This window comes from Zootoca vivipara, chromosome 11 (assembly GCF_963506605.1).
Source record: "Zootoca vivipara chromosome 11, rZooViv1.1, whole genome shotgun sequence".
NCBI lineage: Eukaryota > Metazoa > Chordata > Lepidosauria > Squamata > Lacertidae > Zootoca > Zootoca vivipara.
Window position 1 is genome coordinate 41,236,036 of NC_083286.1, and position 19,738 is coordinate 41,255,773.

A 19,738-nucleotide genomic window follows, 5' to 3' on the forward strand; every position below is an offset into this window, starting at 1 on the left:
TTTGTACTAGTAAACTGTTTACATGATTTACCTCCCTTTCAAAAGCACAGGAGGAAAGAAAACACAGACAGAGGTTGTTTGTGCTATTCAAGGTCTAAATTCCAGTGAATGTATGAAATGGGTAGCTATAATTATAGTAAGTGGGAGCATGGTCATTAGTTTCTTTTGAGCATACAAAAAAAAACCAACCAATGCTGTCATCACAAATTCTACATCTTTGCAACAGCATAAATACGGTAGTGGTTTCCATCTCTAAACTGTAGCAATGATTTTGAAATTTCAGTATTAGTGAAGAAGCTACTTACTAAAGCAGCAACATAGACTTTGTAGACGGGATCGGCACACACCATGGAAAGGACACTACAGCAGGACTCCACATCTCCTGAGATACTGGTTTGTGATGACCCAATAGCTGCTCCTAGAGTTCCAGCACTTGTGGTGCTTCCACCACTGCTTCCAGAATTTCCAGTGCTTTCACCGTTAGCCAATAATAGAGCACCACTAACATCATGGGAGAGACGTCTAAGGGCCATCTCACGTACATTCCAGTTTCGAGAAAACAAGCAGCCAACTAATTCCATTCCAAATACCTGAAAGACAGACATGAAAACACTTAAAAGTCCATGTATGATGATCTCAAGTATTCATACTGAAAAATGCAATCCCATCTGAACTTGGGGTAGCACAGGGAAGAGCATGTAATGAAGTGTCAGATAACTTCTCCATTCATTACTGTCATATACCATTTATATTTAGACCACCATCTCATAAAATATCAAGCTGGTGTACATCAAAATGCATACAATAAATATGGTAATCTTTTTTCAAAGCCAGGGAACTAACACCGAAAATGTCCTCTCCTATCACAGAATACAAACCTGACACCTGCATATACAAGTGCGCAGGGAATAGAACGCAACTTAACCAGTAGCAGTGCAATCCTGTTTGTGCTATTTGACATAAAACGGAATCAAGGATCACAAAAATAACCAGCAGCTAGTTTAATTAATTAATTAATGTTTCCTTTAGAAATTTAGTATACCTGTATCCATGGCTCAGCTAAGTCTTTATAGGCAGAAGGGATTTGCTGGACCCCATAATGAGTAAGGTTAAAATTACTATCTTGACTCCTCCTTGGTGAGACAGCTGTAGGCTGCTGAGTTTGCTGCTGGACAACACGAAGAACAGAAGGAGATTCTACAGGGCTTGACAACTCATGGCTGTAAGGGGGGAAATGGTTTCAATGAGTAGATGTTTGCAAGCTTGCAGATATTTTAAAATTTATACTCATTAATGGAAGACCCAGGACATCCAAGTACAACACATCCTTACCTATAGAAATCATGAGATCTCCACTTAGATCTACAAAGAGGGCATATAAGAGGCTCTCTGTTTCTTCTACACTCCTCTGCCCCTAAAAAAATTAACAGTAACAAAAAAGAAATAATACTGACGTTAGTATGATAAGGACATTTTAGAAAATATAAAGCTATTGAGTGTTTGGAAACATCTACAGAACTTACAAGTCTATGGAAAACTAGTCATATGGAAAACTGTATATTCAGTTCTGTAGCAAATGTGGCATTTGCCATTTTTTCTACATGTTTAATGTATTGTGTGAATTATACCAGCTCTATATACCTGTACACTTAAATATATGTATATATCTATACCTCCAATCCTGTGGTTGAGACAAGAAACTAAAGACCTATTTTGGACATTTTATAGGTTTCTGGGCTAGTATCACAATATTGCCCAGTTCTTTGAAACTGATTGATCAGCTTGGTTAAAACTACATGTTAATAATTTTCTTATTTATAATTATTTCCTTCTCTTTCATTCATAGTAAGGGAGTATTTTTTAAGACACAAAAGCTACCAAGATGCATTTCTGTACCTCTATCATCCTTTATACTTAAAACTCTGACGAACTCTTTATACTTTATACTTAAAACTCTGACGAACACTACCACACATTTATATGAGGAAAAGTACTTCACTTAGATTCCTCCTCTAACATCCCAGTTTATGCATAATCTCATTCCTTAATATCGAGTGTCCCTTTTGATATTCATTATTTGAAGTAGAAGTACTGACATCTGTGATGCAGGCATATATTTAGTATCACAAGCGACTTACATATTGACATGCAGTGGTGGTGAAGTTTATTTCTGCAGCCATCTTCGCAGACAGTCAAGCTCTCTTCATCCAACATGCCTAGCAAACAAATGGGGCACATCTGTTCTTCTTCATCCTTGATACTATTTTTAAAAGAACATGTACCAATATTTAAAGAGTAATCCTTTTAATTTACATTACTATACCTCTTTCCAGGGCAAAAAAAATGGTCCCAATATATATTTATTGGGGTGCATTCTATCATGCTGCAAGTGACTAGCTGACCTTCCAATGCAACTGTTTGCAGTAAATTCCAGTGCTTGCTTGCATATTACCTTTACCATACAGGTAACTGATCAAAATCGCCTTTACATTGTGCATGACTTAAATGTTTTATATATTATGTATGTTACAATAGTAACATGGAAAAGTCGACAAACTGCAGCCAGCAAAATGGGGTGGACGGAAAGTGTCCCCTTCCTTTCCTACAGCAATTGCCCCAACATGCAGCCACAATTATCATTAGAGTTTGCTGAATCAAGAGTGTGTGTGGTCAGGGGGATTTGGAGGAAGTGGGGGTCATGGAAAGACTGGTTGGAAGTACGTCAGGTGCCTCAGCATAGCTTCTCATCATCTCCCTGTTTTCCCTCAATCTCCTACACCACAACCCACTCCATTCAGCCTGGCCTGGTGACCCTTAGGATAAGATTTTAGGGGAGGGTTGGGGACTGCTGGAGGGGAGGGGTGGCAGGAAAGTCACCTTTTGCCTTAAACCCTTCCATGGACGAATCTCTATCTTGAAGCCATACTTTGCAGTGTATCAAAATGAAAACTATTACCTATGGTTATATAGCAAGTCCTAGAACAGGTATATCATTCTGTAGGAAATGTTGGTAAAGAGGCTCTGGATATTAATAGCTTTGATCTCAGAAACAGGTTCATCTTACAGCTTTTCATGTTGTAGCACTTGCCCTTTAGAATGTACCTTCAATTATCATCAGGCAGGCTCTTATAGTACCGGCACCTACTTAAACCTTACTGTGCACCCATGCTTTTTCCCAGGGGGTGATCCAGCTATGCTCATGTACTATATTAATCTACCAATTTCTTTTCATGTATCCTGTATTTTTTTTAACAATGTGATTTTATTGTGTATTATGTTGGCCAAAGCCCTTTTTTAAAAAAAATATATGTTGCTGGTATAGAAAGTTTTGCCAATGAACAAACAAATAAACAAAAACTATTAATTCCACACTTAGGCTACTGTAGTGGTGCCAGAATAGCGTTCCTGTGGTTTCTTCCCACAGTGCTCTGGCAATATCTAGATGGAATAACCACACAAGTGGGACAAATGACATTGTTTTCCCATCTAGAAGTTAATGGAGTGGCATGTGAAGAAGCTACCGGAAAGCACTTGCTATGGTTCTATGGTAATATTAAGAACTGGTGCCATGTTAAGACTGAATTAGTGGCTAATTCAAGTGTCTTGTTTTTTAAAACGAAACAAGGGAAACTTACAATTTGGTCAGTGCCAATATTGGTCACCCAACACTTAAATCAGATAATCCTAGAAAAACTAAATATGGAATAAATTCCTTTATGTCCAGTTCAACAGTCTCAAACTTTTAAAGAACTATCTAGATAAGCAAAATGATTACCAAGGCTATAATTTTAAAAGTACCACCTTTCTCCCCCTCTGTAATGCAGATAATGGAAATATGCCTATTCTATTTCTGATATAAGCAGAATTTGTTTTATCTATAAGCCATCTGTTAACCACTCAAAATCTGGGCACTATGTGGAGGAATAAAATTTCAGCTCATGACTGACAAGTAGAACATGATTTATCAATAAAGAATATTGCTCTCCAAATGACTGGCACAAATGGAGGTTGTATAGTTTTCTGTGGATTTTTATGGGTACATAATCATCCGGGGTAACAAACAACACATATAACTTAAAAACAGGTATACTCCATGACACTACTTTCAAAATACTGCTAACAAGTTGTCAAAATGTAAGAACAGAATTCTACAGAACATATTTTCTAAAGAACTACCCAATGCATGCACCAGGGGAGACTAACTTGTAGCCCACCAGAGATTGCTGCACTACTACTCCCATCAACTAATGGTCAGAGATGATAGGGGGTGGTGATTTAGCAACATCTGGCGGGCCACAGGCTAGCCACTCTTGATATACACCAAGGTGACCCAACAGTTAAGAAAAGATTTGCAGCTGAATAATTTACCAAGCCTAGCTGCATTTCAAGCCTAAGTACTATGGACCTAGTAAGACCAAGAAGAGAGCTTAACTTTAGTTTAGTTACTACATACACATATGGCCAAAAAGGAATTTGATATATGTATGCCAAAGGTGGGGAACCTCTTTGGCCCAATTGGCCAGATCCCATGGGCCAACTTTGACAGGCAATGCCAGATGATTTGACAGGATGGATTGCCCTAAGCACCTGCCAGAGTCTCTTGCGCAGAGCTTTCCAAGCACTCCACAGCCAACCAGTTGTCAGGTGGTTGGGAAATGCAGCACAAGGAGCCTAGTCAGCTCTATGCTGGCAAAGGGGCTTTCTGTAATGACTGGCTGCACAATAAAGAGTTCCATAGGGGAAAGGTGCCATGGTTTGGGGTCAAATTTATGACATTTTAGGCCACATCTGGCCAGGGAGTTGGATGCTTCCCACTCCTCATATATTTAGCAAATTCACTGCATTTCATCAGCCGCAGTAAATATTTCTACTATAGCCAGATTTACTAAAATAGGAATGGGGAAACTTTTTCATCCCAGGGACTGCATTCCCTTCTGGAGGCTACATGCCAATGGAAGGCAGGGTCAGAGGCAAAAGTGAGCAGACCAATTGATGTAAATGTTCCTTGTGTACAGTAGGCTAACTTTTACACACACTTGTAGACCCTGCTCTGTCCTCCATTTGTGCCAGCAGGAGGCATTATTAGAATTCAAGGTAACATTCCACCAAAGTAAAAACACTCAAGGAGGATGCAAAGCACAGCTGATGTAACCAGGGTAAAGTCAAATGGAGAGCCTCAGATTTCCACACCCCTGCATTAGATGAATCACTCACACACATAAAACAGCTACCCTTTCCAGAGCAAACATCTCTTGATTTTTTCAAACCCAACCCTTCTGATAGGATCTATGCTTTAGCCCCTTGCTCCTCATCCCCAACTGAAGCTACTTCCCTGCTTCCAGTTTGGGTTAAGATATTGGGGGCAGGGATTTGCTTTTTAAAAAACTAATGGTACTCAGTGAAGTGTCATGTATGGTGATGGTGAGGGGTGGGTGGGAACAGTAGCCACAAAAGTGTATACTTTAGCCTAGCACCCAAGTTGAGAGGTGAATATATACTTTTCATATTTGAGCTGGAGATGTTCTCATACCAAAAAAAGCAAAATGAAAATTCCCATTGTTTAAGAAACCTTTTTCAACAAATTGTCCCAAAATGAATGGTTAGGCACAAAAATAAAGGCATTGCTATGCAAGAGCAAAGAATTCACAGTAACAGAGTGCATGTGTTTTGGCACAGTATTAGATGTGAAACCCTAGCATGAATGGAAAGGCAAGGTGTCCTCCATTTCCAGTGTCCCCTTGCACTGTGCCACATCCCTTGCAGTTCTGGAAGTTCTCCTAAGGCTCGGGAGCATCTTCTGAGGACTGTAATGGACTACAGTAAGGGGGGGGGGAGTGCCATGAACAGAGTTCTGTTTGTGCTTCTTTAGATCAAAGAACTTCTAAATATTCTCTTTTCTCCTGAGAGTAAATTTCTAGCTTGTAGCTTGATGAATATCTGGTAAGGCTGCTGGGGCCAGCTAAAACCAGATTCATTCCACAAGTTGATAATCCCTTGTCCAATTAATTATTCTGATGTTACACACAATTTTAAAATAAAGTTTCACTTTCCAAAGGTGAAAGATCCTCTTCAAGATCCCACTAGTCACTGGTGCATTCATAAAGCACCTAATATATACTAGACTCTTAACAAAAAATAATCTTGCAACAAAAGGGCAACAAACTTCCATTTCAAAATGTGCTTTTTGGAAGACTTGGCTAGCCAATACAAAAATTTTTTTCCTAAACATTCAAACAATAAATACCAGAACTTTTGTAACTTAGATCACACTATATAAAGAACAAGGAGTCCTTTGCAATGGTTTTGTTGCAACAGACTAAAACAGCTACTCTTTTGGAATTGTATAAAATTCATGTGACAAATTAAAGCAACACTTTCCAGTGAAAAGGGGAAGATTTCGAAGAACACTACTTATTTTCTTTAGAAGAATTACTAACCTGTTTTCTGAACTAGATGTAGACGTACTAGATGATGACAATGTATGAGAATTTGACATGCGTGAGACAAACTTCTGGATGGTGTTACGAGATGGGGCTTTGATCCTTGAGCTACGCCTACTGTGATATTTCTGGAACAAACTTTCAACCTAACATTAGAAGAAAACATTAATAGTAGCTATTATGCTGTTAATCCCTGGAAGCTGATGTCCAATTTAAAATAAAGTTTTAATTGCAATCAGACTATGATGGAACACTACATTTTCAAATCACAGTAATATCAGAACAAAAAAAAAAGTTTTCCTCCTCCAACACCAATAAGGGATGGTTGGATCCATCTTATAAACAATTAAAATCACACCTCACGTTCAAAAATTAAAGCCACTTCATTTAAGGCATGTGGACATAGATCCTGAATTTTGACCAGATCCTAACTGGATGCACCTTCATGACCAGCAAAGTCTTGCAATTTAACATTAGCCAACAGCGCTTCTGCATCTATCTACATTGTTAAGTAGAAGCAGAGAAGGAACAGAAGAAATTGCAGGAAGATATTGATGTCCTATTCTCTTGAAGTGTGTTCCTGATTTTACGTGCTTTATTTTCACGTCTCCACTTTTAGGGTGGAGCACATGCAATTGATGTTTAAGAAACTCTGTGATCGCTATCCACCATGGTTGCAAGATGCACCACAACTGACATCAGGTAAGTCAAGAAACCATGTTAAAAATTGGTAAACATCATTACTGATGAAGTTAAGGTAAGAAGGAAAGGGCTGTGGAGAAGGAACATAGTATTCCACTTCCCACTCCTAGTAGTCCACTCTATTAAGTGAGCACTAACCTCCAGGTATTAAAGTAGAGGGCTATTGGTGGAGAATTTTCCGTAAACCATAACAACTTATTCGATGTTGCTGTAATATCGTTGGCCATTAACAGAGATTTCAGAAACAAAGTAACACTAGCAAAACTTAAACAGCACTACAATGTGATTTCTGAATAGTAAATTTTAGCAGCTTTAATGTATTTGCAGTAACCATTGTATATCCATGATAGAAGAGACAGGATAACACTACCTCAAAGTTCTTCAAGGTTTTTCGCCAAAGCATTGGATCTGAAGATTCAAGTTGAAACACACGAAGCATAACAAATAGGAGATGAATGCAAAATGTTCCACGCCCACAGCTGCAGGTCTGTAAACAAAGATTTTAGTGTGCTTATTATGACTGTTTTCTTTCAAAAGACACAAGTTACTATATTAAACAAATAAAGAGTTATTAGGATGATACTTCTGTATTTAGTTTAGAAAAACAAATCTGTTATGAGCATGGTTTATTTATGACAGCTATCCTTCCATGGGCTGATGGATGATTTATGGCAAAGCAAACAATCTATGTTGTTCTCAGATATAACCAACCTGAAGCTAATACAACTATTTATGCTTAGCTGGTGCTTCTTCTAATGCCTACTCATTACATGTAGAAATTAACACACTAGAAAATAGTACTACAGTGTGCTATTGAACATACAATAGTAATTACGACTTTATCTTCTCAAATTAGTGTACTTTATAATTAAAAGTAAAACTGCAATTCATACCTGAGGACCAATGAATACCCTATATTTATTGTCTGGGCTGTCTCCTCCTATCAAGAAAGAATTCGGTCCTATCTGCTGTAAGAGGTACAATCTGGCCCTCATGACCTTGTTGACCCGCCGATTTGTTTCCTCAGGACTATATGGTGAGAAGCCATCTGGAGATGGAGCTCTTCGTGGTGGTGTAATTCGTCCACTCTGAAACTTATAACCAATTTATTTCAATTAGCTTGCAATAATGTTGCCAAAGGAATTCAACCTCCACTCTTCCAATATAGAAATGTTTTACACTGCCCACTGTGTCTTTCATATCTGTTAAGTTGTAAAGGAAGAAGTGATCTACTGGTTGCCCACCATATTTTGATAGTACAGAAATGGTACCATCACTTCCAAACAATTGCAGAAAATAAAAATTTCTATGCTGGGTTTCTCAGACGTTATTCAAATTATGGCTACTACTTTTTTAGACCCACACCATACCCTTCATGTTCAGAATGAAGACACCTGTAGAGGCTTACATTAAGTTTCTTTTAAAAACAATATTAAATGTGGTAGCAGTAATAGACACAAGATACACTCAATGACACAGAAATGTAACCAAAGGAGTCAGATCAAAACATCCATTGCTCCAAAATCTGCTAGAACAAAATGGACTTCAATAATGCACTACAGTATCAGGGATGAAGGCTGATCTTGTTGAGTAGGAAATCCCAGCCATCTATGTAGTTGCTGCCAACTGAACCTAAGCTGGTGCCAGGACCTGCAAGCAAGATCTCCCCTGCTTACCAAAATGGATAGACAGGAGTAGATATACCCTGTTTCTCATATTTTAAGACATACCCATAAAATAAGCCATAGCAGGATTTTTAAGCATTCAAGGAATATAAGCCATACCCCGAAAATAAGACATAGTGATAGGCGCAGCAGCAATGCCGGCCGCGGCAGGAGGAGGAGGAAAAATATAAGACATCCCTTGAAAATAAGCCATAGTGTGTTTTTTTTGAGGAAAAAATAAATATAAGACGTGTCTTATAATATGAGAAACACGGGTACTTGAAATATCATGGCCATAGGCTATACTCCGTTACATAAGAGCAATGGTCGGCAAATCTTTTCAGCAGGGGGCTGGTCCACTGTCCCTCAGACCTTGTGGGGGGCGGACTATATTTGGGGGGGGGGGAATGAATGAGGGATGGTGAGTGCTGCGCAAAAGGGCTCCAGAGAGGGGCTGCTTTAAATGGCGGCCGCTTGAGAGGGGCGCTCAGCCAACCGCGGCTCCTGTGTCTTGCGAGAGGCAGGGAGCGACAGCAGGACAATGAGTGGTGCGCGAAAGGGCTCTGGAGAAGGGCTGGCACCAACAAAGCCCAGCCCCCTTCCTCCTCTAGGCAGGGCGGGGAGAAGCCAGGAGGAGGGAGGGAGGAGGCGTCGTCGTGGTGTGTGTGAGGTAGAGGGGGGGGAATGGCGCAGCCCAAATGATCAGAATCAGATCCACGCAGCGATTCCCAGACCGTCCACGGGCCAGATCCAGAAGGCAATTGGGCCGGATCCAGTCCCCAGGCCAAAGTTTGCCGACCCATGCATAAGAACTTTTAACTTACCGGCACAGGAGATAACCTTTTCCTTCTTACACCTGGTGATTCCGATTTAACCGCCCTAGATGAGGATGAAGAGGAACTGCTAGGAGAAGGGCTCCGCCTCCCCTTCTGAGTAGGTGAAGTAGCACTTGTTTGTCCCTCAGAAACAGGCTCCGTAGCTGGTTTGTTTGCTTCACAGCCATCACCTTTTATTGGTATTGGTTTTACTACCTTTTCAAGGAAGATATGAAGTGATTTATGGTTACCTAAAGGTCTTCTTAAAATAAAATACTCACAGTGAAGTTCTGGGTATACAAATATTTACTGGATTCACACTGAAACCTGTCAGTTTATTCTCAGTGCTTATGAGATTCTATTTCAAGTCAAAAGAACATGTGCTCCAGGCAGATGATGTTCACCTGGCAAAATGAAAACCTGCCAGATGCAGTATGGGGAATTGTTAGTCTTGGTAACCAAGGTCTGAATACCTGGAAAGAAGTATACTGTAACCTTCAATACTGGGTAAATAAACAACTTTTTTAAAGGACTCCAAAGTGCCTCAAAGCTTGAAAAAGCTTTTCTTTTGCAACTGCATGCAAAGTGATATCACACAATTTTGGAAAAGACATTTGCCATATAGTTAGGGGTGAGCTGCAGTATGAGAAATATAAGTCCAAACCCTTTTTGGCTGTATACTAGTAAAACAGTTCTTTATACAACTGCCATATTTATCAAACCATATTTTTGTGTAATGTCTGTTAAAAGTGGTGGGTGTCTCTCTTCTTCCACTGCACCTTTTACCAACCCACTTTCCTATGCTCTTCTCACTGTGTAGTGCCTAACCAGGATGTTAGTATACAAAATATTTTTTTTAATCATTTGACATTTGTATTTATTTTTTGAGAGCTTGAAAAAGCTTCCTCACCACCACCTTTGTTGGATCCTTATTTTTTACGCTTGCTGGCTTTGAATATGAATATGGTTTTTTCCTCCAAGAGAGTAAATTTAAAATGGTAACGATAGAGGGCAGTGTTGTAGTTATTTTGAACAATACAAACGTAAGTTGGAGTTGACTTCCACAATATGCAGTAGACTTGTACATTGTTAGGAATTTAAAGCTTCGCAATCAGCAATTCACAGAAATTAATCAAGAGGAATTACAAGACAAGAGATACCCAGATGTTAACACTAAGGTTCTGCTGTGCAAGAATCAGCAATCAGGCTTTTTAAAAGCATAAACGCCAGTGCCTTTCCCGGAGCATTACTTACCACAGGGCCTCTCCTACTCCTCCTTTCAAGCCATTCATGCTTCCAAGCAGGCATACATGTTGCCTTGAGTTTCTCCCTGATCATGCGCTCTTCTGGGCGGTCATCCATTTTCTGCAACCCCCTGAGGGTTTCTTTATTCTCCATGTCACGACTACAGTAAAGAAAAAGCAGAGACCATAAATGTGATTGTCAATAAACACAGTGGCATGCTTAACCCTTGAACCTCCATATTTTACTCCCCCTGTAATTGCTAAACGGTTGATTTTAGCAACAGATGCAAACCTCTTAAACTGATAATGCAGACATTCTGCTACCCCGTTATTTGGAGTGCATCTACTCCAAATATAAAGCAACAAGTATGAAAGAAAGGCTGTTTTAGTAGACCTTAAAAAAATTCCCTCAAGAATTCCCTCAAGCTACTGACCTACCATAGCCTGATACTGCAATAAACGCATGGTTCTTAAGACATGGGGCTGCAATCACAGGAAGTTTCTGAGGAACCTTTGACATGAATTGTGCATGTGATTTTAAGTTATTTTAAACTGTTTTTAACACTCTGCTTTAATTGCTGTAACCTGCCCTGGGACTTTAGGGTGGTAGGTGGGTAATTAATAATATAATGAACAGCATTGTATATGGCCTCTTTCCAAAGTTATTTGTGTATGGATTTTTTTAAAAGATCAAATTAGAAGAGAAAACCTGGAGAAACAATGCTATATTAAGGTTTTTCAGCACTATGAATTTATAAACATTTCTAGGCAACGAGAACTACAAATCTTCAAACAGTTTTTAATTCATCTAGTTTAAGAGCCAAACATACTCCCCCAAAGTCCAAGATTAACAGAAGCAACAAGACCATGATTAATAACGGTGACTCTAGTTAAATCCACTGCTAAGCCAATAACAATCTTCCTGCACATCTGAAAAAGTAAAATTCTCTTGGCACTCAAAAAAAATAAACTACTTAAAATGAACTAGTTAATGTACTTAAGTATCATTCTGAACATTTAAATGGCTGAATGCAAATTAATATTTTTTTCAAAGGCCAATTGCTTCTCTGACAAATATAGAATCAATTTATATTCCATGTTTGTCCATACTACTATTATAAACTACCATAGTCAAGTCACTGTTTGTATAGACTACATCAGTTGAAGTTTTTAAAAAAACACCATAATCAACCACAGCAGCAATCACTGTCAGCATCCATCATCACTGACGCTCTGTAGTCTTGAGATTAATGATTGCCCCCAAAACAGCCTCAAAGTCACCTACCCATTTATATACAAATTTTAATTTATACATGAACACACACACACACACTACTAAATGGCAAAAGCACATCAGTGAGCGACATTCTTGTTACTGTTTCACAACTCTGGAACCCGAAACAGCTTGCCATTTTTAACTGTGGGCAACCAGTTGGGGTACACCAATATATATAAATGCTGCAATGTTCCCCGACCACCCAAAAAGTTCAAGAATGATTCTGTATTTTCTTGAACCTTCTGGTACATTCTCCCCCAACTCCATGTGTGCCCGTTAAATATAGATATTAGATAGATGGATAGATGCATACACACTATTCAGAGGGGAAAGAAGGACAAAGACAAAGATATTTCTTCTTTTCATTCTCCATCTTCACCATTTACTTTATACTAAGGAGATATAGGTATGGGAGCTAGCTTCCCCATATATATATATACATATGGCTAGATTGAAATTGAAATACTTTATTGTCACTTGTACAACTTGTATACAGTGAGATTACACAAGCACCCCCACTCAGCTCTCTTAGTCTTAATTCCCCTCATTTACTGACGCACACCCACCAAACCAGAAAGTCAGTTGCCCTGTTGTTATATTTTTATTCAGTAGCCTAACAGCCCACGGATAGAAGCTGTTCTTTACCCTGTTGGTGCGACTAATCATGCTTCTATATCTTCTGCTCAAGGGCAGATCAAAAAAGTGCCGGCCAGGGTGTGAATCATCCCTAATAATTTTCCTTACTCTCCTGAGGCAATGGTCTTCCGCGATGTCATCCAGCGGATTCACGGGACAGCCCATAATATCTTGTGCTGTATTTACCACCCTCTGTAGGCACTTCCTATCCACTGATGTCCAGCCAGCGTACCACACCGTGATGCTGTATCAAAGGATACTTTCTATTGTGGACCAGTAGAAGGAGATAATCAAATGTTGATTGACATTGTTCTTTCACAATACTCTAAGGAAATTGAGCTCTGTTGGGCTTTCTTAACCACCTGGGTTGTACTGATTTTCCAAGTAAGGTCTTCACTGAGATAAACTCCTACCGGTAGGAATTTAAAGGAAGAGACACTCTCCACACAGCCCTCCCCGATGTACAGCGGGGCTAGATCTCCTCTCTTCCTCCGGAAGTCCAACACCACCTCCTTTGTCTTGCTAATATTAAGGTGCAAGTTGTTCTCTAGGCACCATGTAGATATTTTTTTGACCTCCCCTCTATACGCTGATTTGTCTCCACCTGTTATTAGACCCATTATGGTGGTGTCATCGGTAAACTTAATAATTGCAGTAGACGGGTCAGATGATACACAATCGTATGTATACAATGACTACAGGTAGGGACTTAGCACGCTTAGATCCCTGTGGTGTGCCAGTGCTGATTTTAGATCAGTAACTGCAGGGGGGAAACAGATGTGCATTCAAATATGCACCTGAGTATGGATGTCTCCTATCGCAGTGGCACTGCTTTCAGTGGGATGTGCATCTAGAATGCCTTCAGAATGTGGATGCAAATCCTCATCCACATTCTGGATGTGCATTCCATTGAAAGCAATGGTGTTGAGACAGCATCAATATCCACCAGGGTGGATTTGATTTAAATCAAACTGATTTAAATCATGATTTAAATCACGATTTAAATCACTAGTCAGTAAGGCTTGATTTAAATCATAGTCGATTTAAATCACATGAAAAACTTAAATACTGTCCACTCCAAACAATCAGAAAAATATTGTTTCTATTCTATTCACTGAACTTCTTGAAACTTAGCACTGAAGGGGTTGTTTCTGTATTCATAGGTTTGTAGAACAATAGGATTAAGGTCTTTTTCTCAACTCTGTTCATGTTATAACATTTTTGCTGTGAAGAAGAGGCATGTGATCTCTGTTGAGTCAAATTCAGTTTTGAGAACTGCAAAAGTAAACCAAGTATCTGTGATAATATCTTGTAGGCAGAGAATCTGCCCAATAATCTTACAAAAACCTCTGGAAGAGCATGACATTGTGAATGGATTAATGGCATTTATTTACCCCCAAAAATAAACATATACAACCTTATTCTACATAATTAAAAAACTAATCTTTATTTCATGATGGGATAACCTTTGGATGGTAATATATTTTCCTCAAAAAGCATTTTATTTTAAAAAATCGATTTAAATCAAAAAAATCGATTTAAATCAAAAAAATCGATTTAAATCAAAAAAATCCGATTTAAATCAAAAAAATCCGATTTTTTTGATTTTTTTAAAAAAATCATTGATTTTTATCCACCCTGATATCCACACCTGTTAGAGATAAACAAATGTTACATATTGGTTCACAGGTGCTGCAACTGGAGTTCTGGTACCAATATTTTTATTGTAAACACCAAATTAAGCATGCATTAACCATTTCTGTTTAACAATGTGTCACTTATGTGAATTGTGTATTGGTTCATGCTTATCAAAATAATAAAAGTGTTGCCGACACCCCCACCCCAAATAGCAACTAGATATTCTGTTTTGGTGCCCACAACCCCCAGGTCCCAGGAGCCATTTAGTTCGTAGATTTTCTATCCCAGTTTCTAACACTGGCTGCAACATAAATTCCACCTCTTTCCCCTGCATCCCCTTTACATCACTTGCTTCTTTTCAGGCTGAAGGCTCAAAAAGAAAATCATATCCACAAAATTTGCTGCTGGAATCTTTTTTTTAAAAAAAAAATGAATATTTCCCCATATCTCTCATCCTAATATATAAAGGAATCCATTCCTTCCTTAACCTGGGTGCTCAGTGCATCTACACATAATAAACACATTTTACTATTGGGAGAAGAATTGCTGAAATATTAGGATTAGCATCAATATAACTCGAAAGAATATGCTAGATATTCTTCCACTGCAAACTAAAATAAAATTACAGCTGTATTTCTATGAGATCTGATATACTGTACTGCACAATGAAAATCCTTTGCAAAAAGGATACTAAGGCAGCCAAAGACTCAACCACATTCTTCTGGGTGTTCTCATGTCCACTGTTGACTTCTCAGCCGCTATAACAAGTACTTGGACAAGCATTTATTAACAATGTACTCTAGCAGTGAAAGCTTCACAGTCTTTACTTGTTCTCTCTCTCTAAAAAAAAGGCCAACGGCAACTAGTTTCTTCTCATGTGACAGTAAATCCAATCTGCTCTAGTTTACACAAAATATAACAGTTATTTAAATGGAGGTGGGAATTACCGGCTGAAAAGATTTCTCTCTCAGATAGATAGACAAGCTGTAAAAAATTTTTTATCTGAAACCAAGAATGACCTTCAACGTTGCACATTCAAAATGCTCAGATTCAAATTGCATGTTCATCCAAGTATGCAAGCGGTCAATTTCTGAATATCTGAACTTCAGCGCCAAAACAAAGGCAGCAGACAGAAAGCAACATCACTACTGGATACAATTGAGAACACAGCTTCAAGGTCTTTAAGTTTCATTTGGTAATGTAACTTTTTTCATGTTATTCGCATTTGTCTCCGATCTTGTTGCAACATGGAGTTATGTTAAATAAAGTGCCAAGCACATAACAGTATGGTGTCTGCAAGGAACAGCAAATTAGGTGCTGTTTTGCTTGCACTTGCTCCTGTTTCCACAACATTTTTTCCTCCAGATGCCACCCAATTTGCTTTCCCATTTTTCTGTGCCTTTTCTGCCCATTCCTTTCACCTTCAGTGCTCCCATCAGGCCTCTGCCAGTGAGCAGCCAGTTGGTCCCCCAGTGATATCCATCCCTTGGTCCACAATATCATTTTATTAGTAAGTAAGTAAAACCTTTATTGGCATCAAACAAACTCGCATACAAAATAATAACAGATTAAAACTGTCACTGTGGCAAACGCTGTGCCAAGAGAGGGAAGGGAATAATCCGCCATCCGCTTTCACGACAATGGGGCTTCCGGCGACTCAGACGACTGCAGAGTACAACGCCGAGAAAATAGTAAATTAAGATATTGAGCCACCATCTCGGTGAGGACCGGGTCCTTCCCCAGCAAGAGGAACCGCAAGATTTCCCGCTCTGGTCTCCCTCTGGGAATGCAGAGCCGGTCCAGGAACCGTTGACGAAGGTCGACGTAAAGGTTACAATGAAAAACCATATGTGGAAGGCTTTCCACCTGAGGGTCATGACACGGACAGATCCTCTCATCCTTCGCCCTGCCCGAGAATCTTCCCCACAGGAGGTTCGATGGATTTGCATTGAACCTGGCCAACGAAAATGCCCTTCTTTCCTGTGGGTTCAGTAGGAAGTCAAGATAGTTAGGTTTTGTTTCATGAGCCCACGGGAGGTGGAAAAGAAGGGGGGAACATGTTGTGCCTGCTGCCGCTATAAGATCCTGTCTCTCAATGTCCCACAACCTAGTAATGACTGTGGCTTTGGCAGATTGTAAGGACATTGAGCGGAGGAGTTCTATTGAAAGCCCCAGTTGCAGTACCTTCCTATTGAAGTGTTGCAGCCCTGGGGGGAGGAAGGTGTCCGAAAGCATTACCTGGAGGAAGGGATCTCTGTCAGAGTTGAGGCAGATTTTTAGCCAGAATATAAGGAATCTTGCCCAGGCGACAGATTCCACCTTGTGTTGAGCTCCCTCTAGACATAAAACTGCATATGGGACGCATCTTGGAACAGAGAAAATCTTGTAGAGAAAGGTTGATTGCACTTGCTCTACTGTCTGGGTGAACCCCGGGATCCAGATTGGAATGCCGTAGAGCAGTTGTGAAATGGTCTTGGCATTGAAGATCTTGAGCGCAGAAGGGATATGTGAGTTGCCCCTTGTTGTAAAAAATCGCGTAATTGCCTGCGTGGATATCTTACTGGCGTTCACCGCCGTGCCTCGATGTGGAGACCAGAGGAGCCTATGGTGATAGGTGATTCCTAGATAATTGAATTTAAAGACCTGCTGGATGGGTTTACCTCCAAAAACCCAGCTATAACTCGTGCGTGAGTTACCAAACACCAGGATTTTGCTTTTTTCAAAGTTCAAGCATAAGTTCATTTTGGCCATGTACTCAATGCAGGCAATTACCAGACGCTTTAGACCTATTCTGGTCCGCGAGAGCAAAACCATATCGTCCGCGTACAGGAGGATGGGAATGTTTTTATCATTTTATTATCTTTTCTCCCACCCATTCCACCCTTCACTGCTTTCCTGTGTTTTTGGCTCCCCCAGGCAACCAGTCAGCTTGCCCCTTCAGGCTTGGCCACTCCCTTACTGCAGTCTGGCCCACAGCATAAATTTGATGCCTTTTCCTAAAGCATGTTTTTCACTTATTCCACATATCCCGCTTTATCACTACCCTAAGGAGTCTCAAAGCGGCTAACATTCTCCTTTCCCTTCCTCCCCCACAACAAACACTCTGTCTCCGCTCTTCCACATGCAGCTGCTGGGTGACTTTGGGCTAGTCACACTTCTCTGAAGTCTCTCAGCCCCACCTACCTCACAGGGTGTCTGGAAAGGAGAATGTTAGCCAGGTCGATAAAGCGGGATATCAAATCCAAACTTTTCCTCTTCTTCTTCCTGTGAGGTGAGGCTGAGAGACTTCAGAGAAGTGTGACTAGCCCAAGGTCACTCGGCAGCTGCATGTGGAGGAGCGGAGACGCGAACCCGGTTCACCAGATTACGAGTCCACCGCTCTTAACCACTACACCACACTGGCTCTGGAGGGAGGAGCCATGCAGCTATCCTGACTGTCATCTCCTGTGTGTGACTAGTGAGGGGGGGGGGGGTAGAAAGGAGGCAATCCTGCTACCACCACCCACTTTTGGCTCTGGCTACTACACTTAGAATCAGATGCAGCTCCTCGCTGACTTAGTCTTGTGCGTCAGTGGCCTTTCATAGGAAGAACATTCTCCACCCTGTCTTAAAGAAAATTATAGGATTTCTATATTTAGATACATACACCTGTTGAGGAAGTTCTTAAACAAAACCTAGACAAGTAAGCAACTTTGTCTTGTAAGCTGTACCATGCAAGTAGTTAATATTTTGTGTCAGTTTAAAAGAGCCATGCTGTTTAATTGTGTTTTATTCATTATGCACTAAGTAAAAATACTCATTCAGATCAACTAGTCAGATAAATAGTTCCAGACCAGATTCTTAATGAAGGGGAAGACAGAAAATAGTCACATGAGCCAAACTTTTAGTATTTAATAAATAGACATGGGCTCTGCTCACACAAAGTACAGTAAACCCACAAAGTACAGTAAACCCACAACGTAGGCAGGGGTTATGTTCCAGGGATCACGCCTAAAGCCAAAATCACGTATAGCCAAAACATATTGGGTTCAATGGCAGGTGGAATTGCCAAAGTCTTTTTTCCCAGGTGCCCACCCTTTCTTATTTTTTCGGGGGGAAATTGCCAAGCGCATAAAGCTGAATGTGCAAAAGTTAAATGCACATAAGTTCCAAGCTTACTGTACATCAGTCATAGAAAACACGTTTTAATCAAAAATTTGGAGCAAAAGGATCCTCAGGGCAACAAACATTAAAACTAATATATATTTAAACAATGCACAGCAAATTAAATAGCTGTTAACAGAACAATCCAATTTCCCAGCAGAAAAGCACCCAGAAAAGGAACTGAGGAAAGACATTATTTTGGCTCAGAGAAAATAAAAGTATTTTAAGAGAGCTATGCATTTGCCTCTGTCAGAAATCCACCTAAGGAGAGGGACTGAAAATTCCTGGGAGTTCCAAACCTCAGTGCACTGTTGAGAAGGCCCTATCACAGATTATCTTCTACCAGCTAATTTCAAATGTGTTTTCAGTTAAGCGGTTAACGCGAGAAAGAGTAAATTGTGCATCAAAAGATTTGAATCTATTTAACTAAAGAATACCGTTCAATTCCTATTGTCCAATTACTATTGCCTGTTTTACTTAATATTTGCAATGTTTTACCCACATTCAAACTACATGTGTGTCATCAGCATTTTGCTAGACTCTGGATGACCTCACTCAGCAGCTCCATGTAGATATTAAACAGCATGGAGGATAAAATCGAACCCTGAGAAATCACACACTGAAGGCCACAGTGTGCACTCCCCAAGCACCACCCTCTGGAATTGATAATACAAGCAGGACCGGAACCACCGCAAAGCAGTGGCAACTTGGACAGCCACTCCAGAAGGATATCATGGTCAATAGCATTGAAAGCTGTTGAGAATTAACGAGGAAAATTCAGTAGGATACATTTCCCCTGTTTCTCTCAACAGATGTCATCATACACTGTGACCAAAGCAGTATACTAAACCTGGTCCTAAACCCAAAATGAAATGGATCTAGAAAATCAGTTTCCTCCAAGAGCACCTGGAAATTCTAAATATTTCTTTAATGGAAGATTTGTTTTATTCTGGCATATGTTGTTTATGTTGGTAGACAGACCACATATAATGGATTTGATTTAACTTCTGTGCAGGATTAATCATATGATGTCAATAATAAAAGCATGTGTTTTAAATAAATTCTTCTTTTAAAAAAACCTATTTAGTTTACTGAAAACATTTGTATTTGACTAAGGACAATATGATAATGTCCAATAATAATTTTAAAGCACAGGCAATACAAGTTGAAATATTTAGAG

The 19,738-nt window shown here is 39.8% G+C and overlaps 1 protein-coding gene across 3 annotated transcripts in view; it reads right to left on the minus strand.

Annotated features, from left to right (window-relative positions):
• MAP3K1 (mitogen-activated protein kinase kinase kinase 1) overlaps positions 1-19,738 on the minus strand; it is a 69,681-nt gene that overhangs the window by 21,092 nt on the left and 28,851 nt on the right. For 2 of the 3 annotated variants that reach the window (XM_060280286.1, XM_035100953.2), the window contains exons 2-10: positions 10,876-11,026; positions 9,631-9,837; positions 8,036-8,236; positions 7,513-7,629; positions 6,438-6,586; positions 2,139-2,260; positions 1,333-1,414; positions 1,043-1,220; positions 306-590 (exon numbers count right to left, since the gene is read on the minus strand). In XM_060280286.1, coding sequence (XP_060136269.1) covers positions 306-590; positions 1,043-1,220; positions 1,333-1,414; positions 2,139-2,260; positions 6,438-6,586; positions 7,513-7,629; positions 8,036-8,236; positions 9,631-9,837; positions 10,876-11,026 — 1,492 coding nt within the window. The remainder of the gene's footprint in view (positions 1-305; positions 591-1,042; positions 1,221-1,332; positions 1,415-2,138; positions 2,261-6,437; positions 6,587-7,512; positions 7,630-8,035; positions 8,237-9,630; positions 9,838-10,875; positions 11,027-19,738) is intronic. The other variant, XM_060280287.1, reaches the window with a different exon arrangement.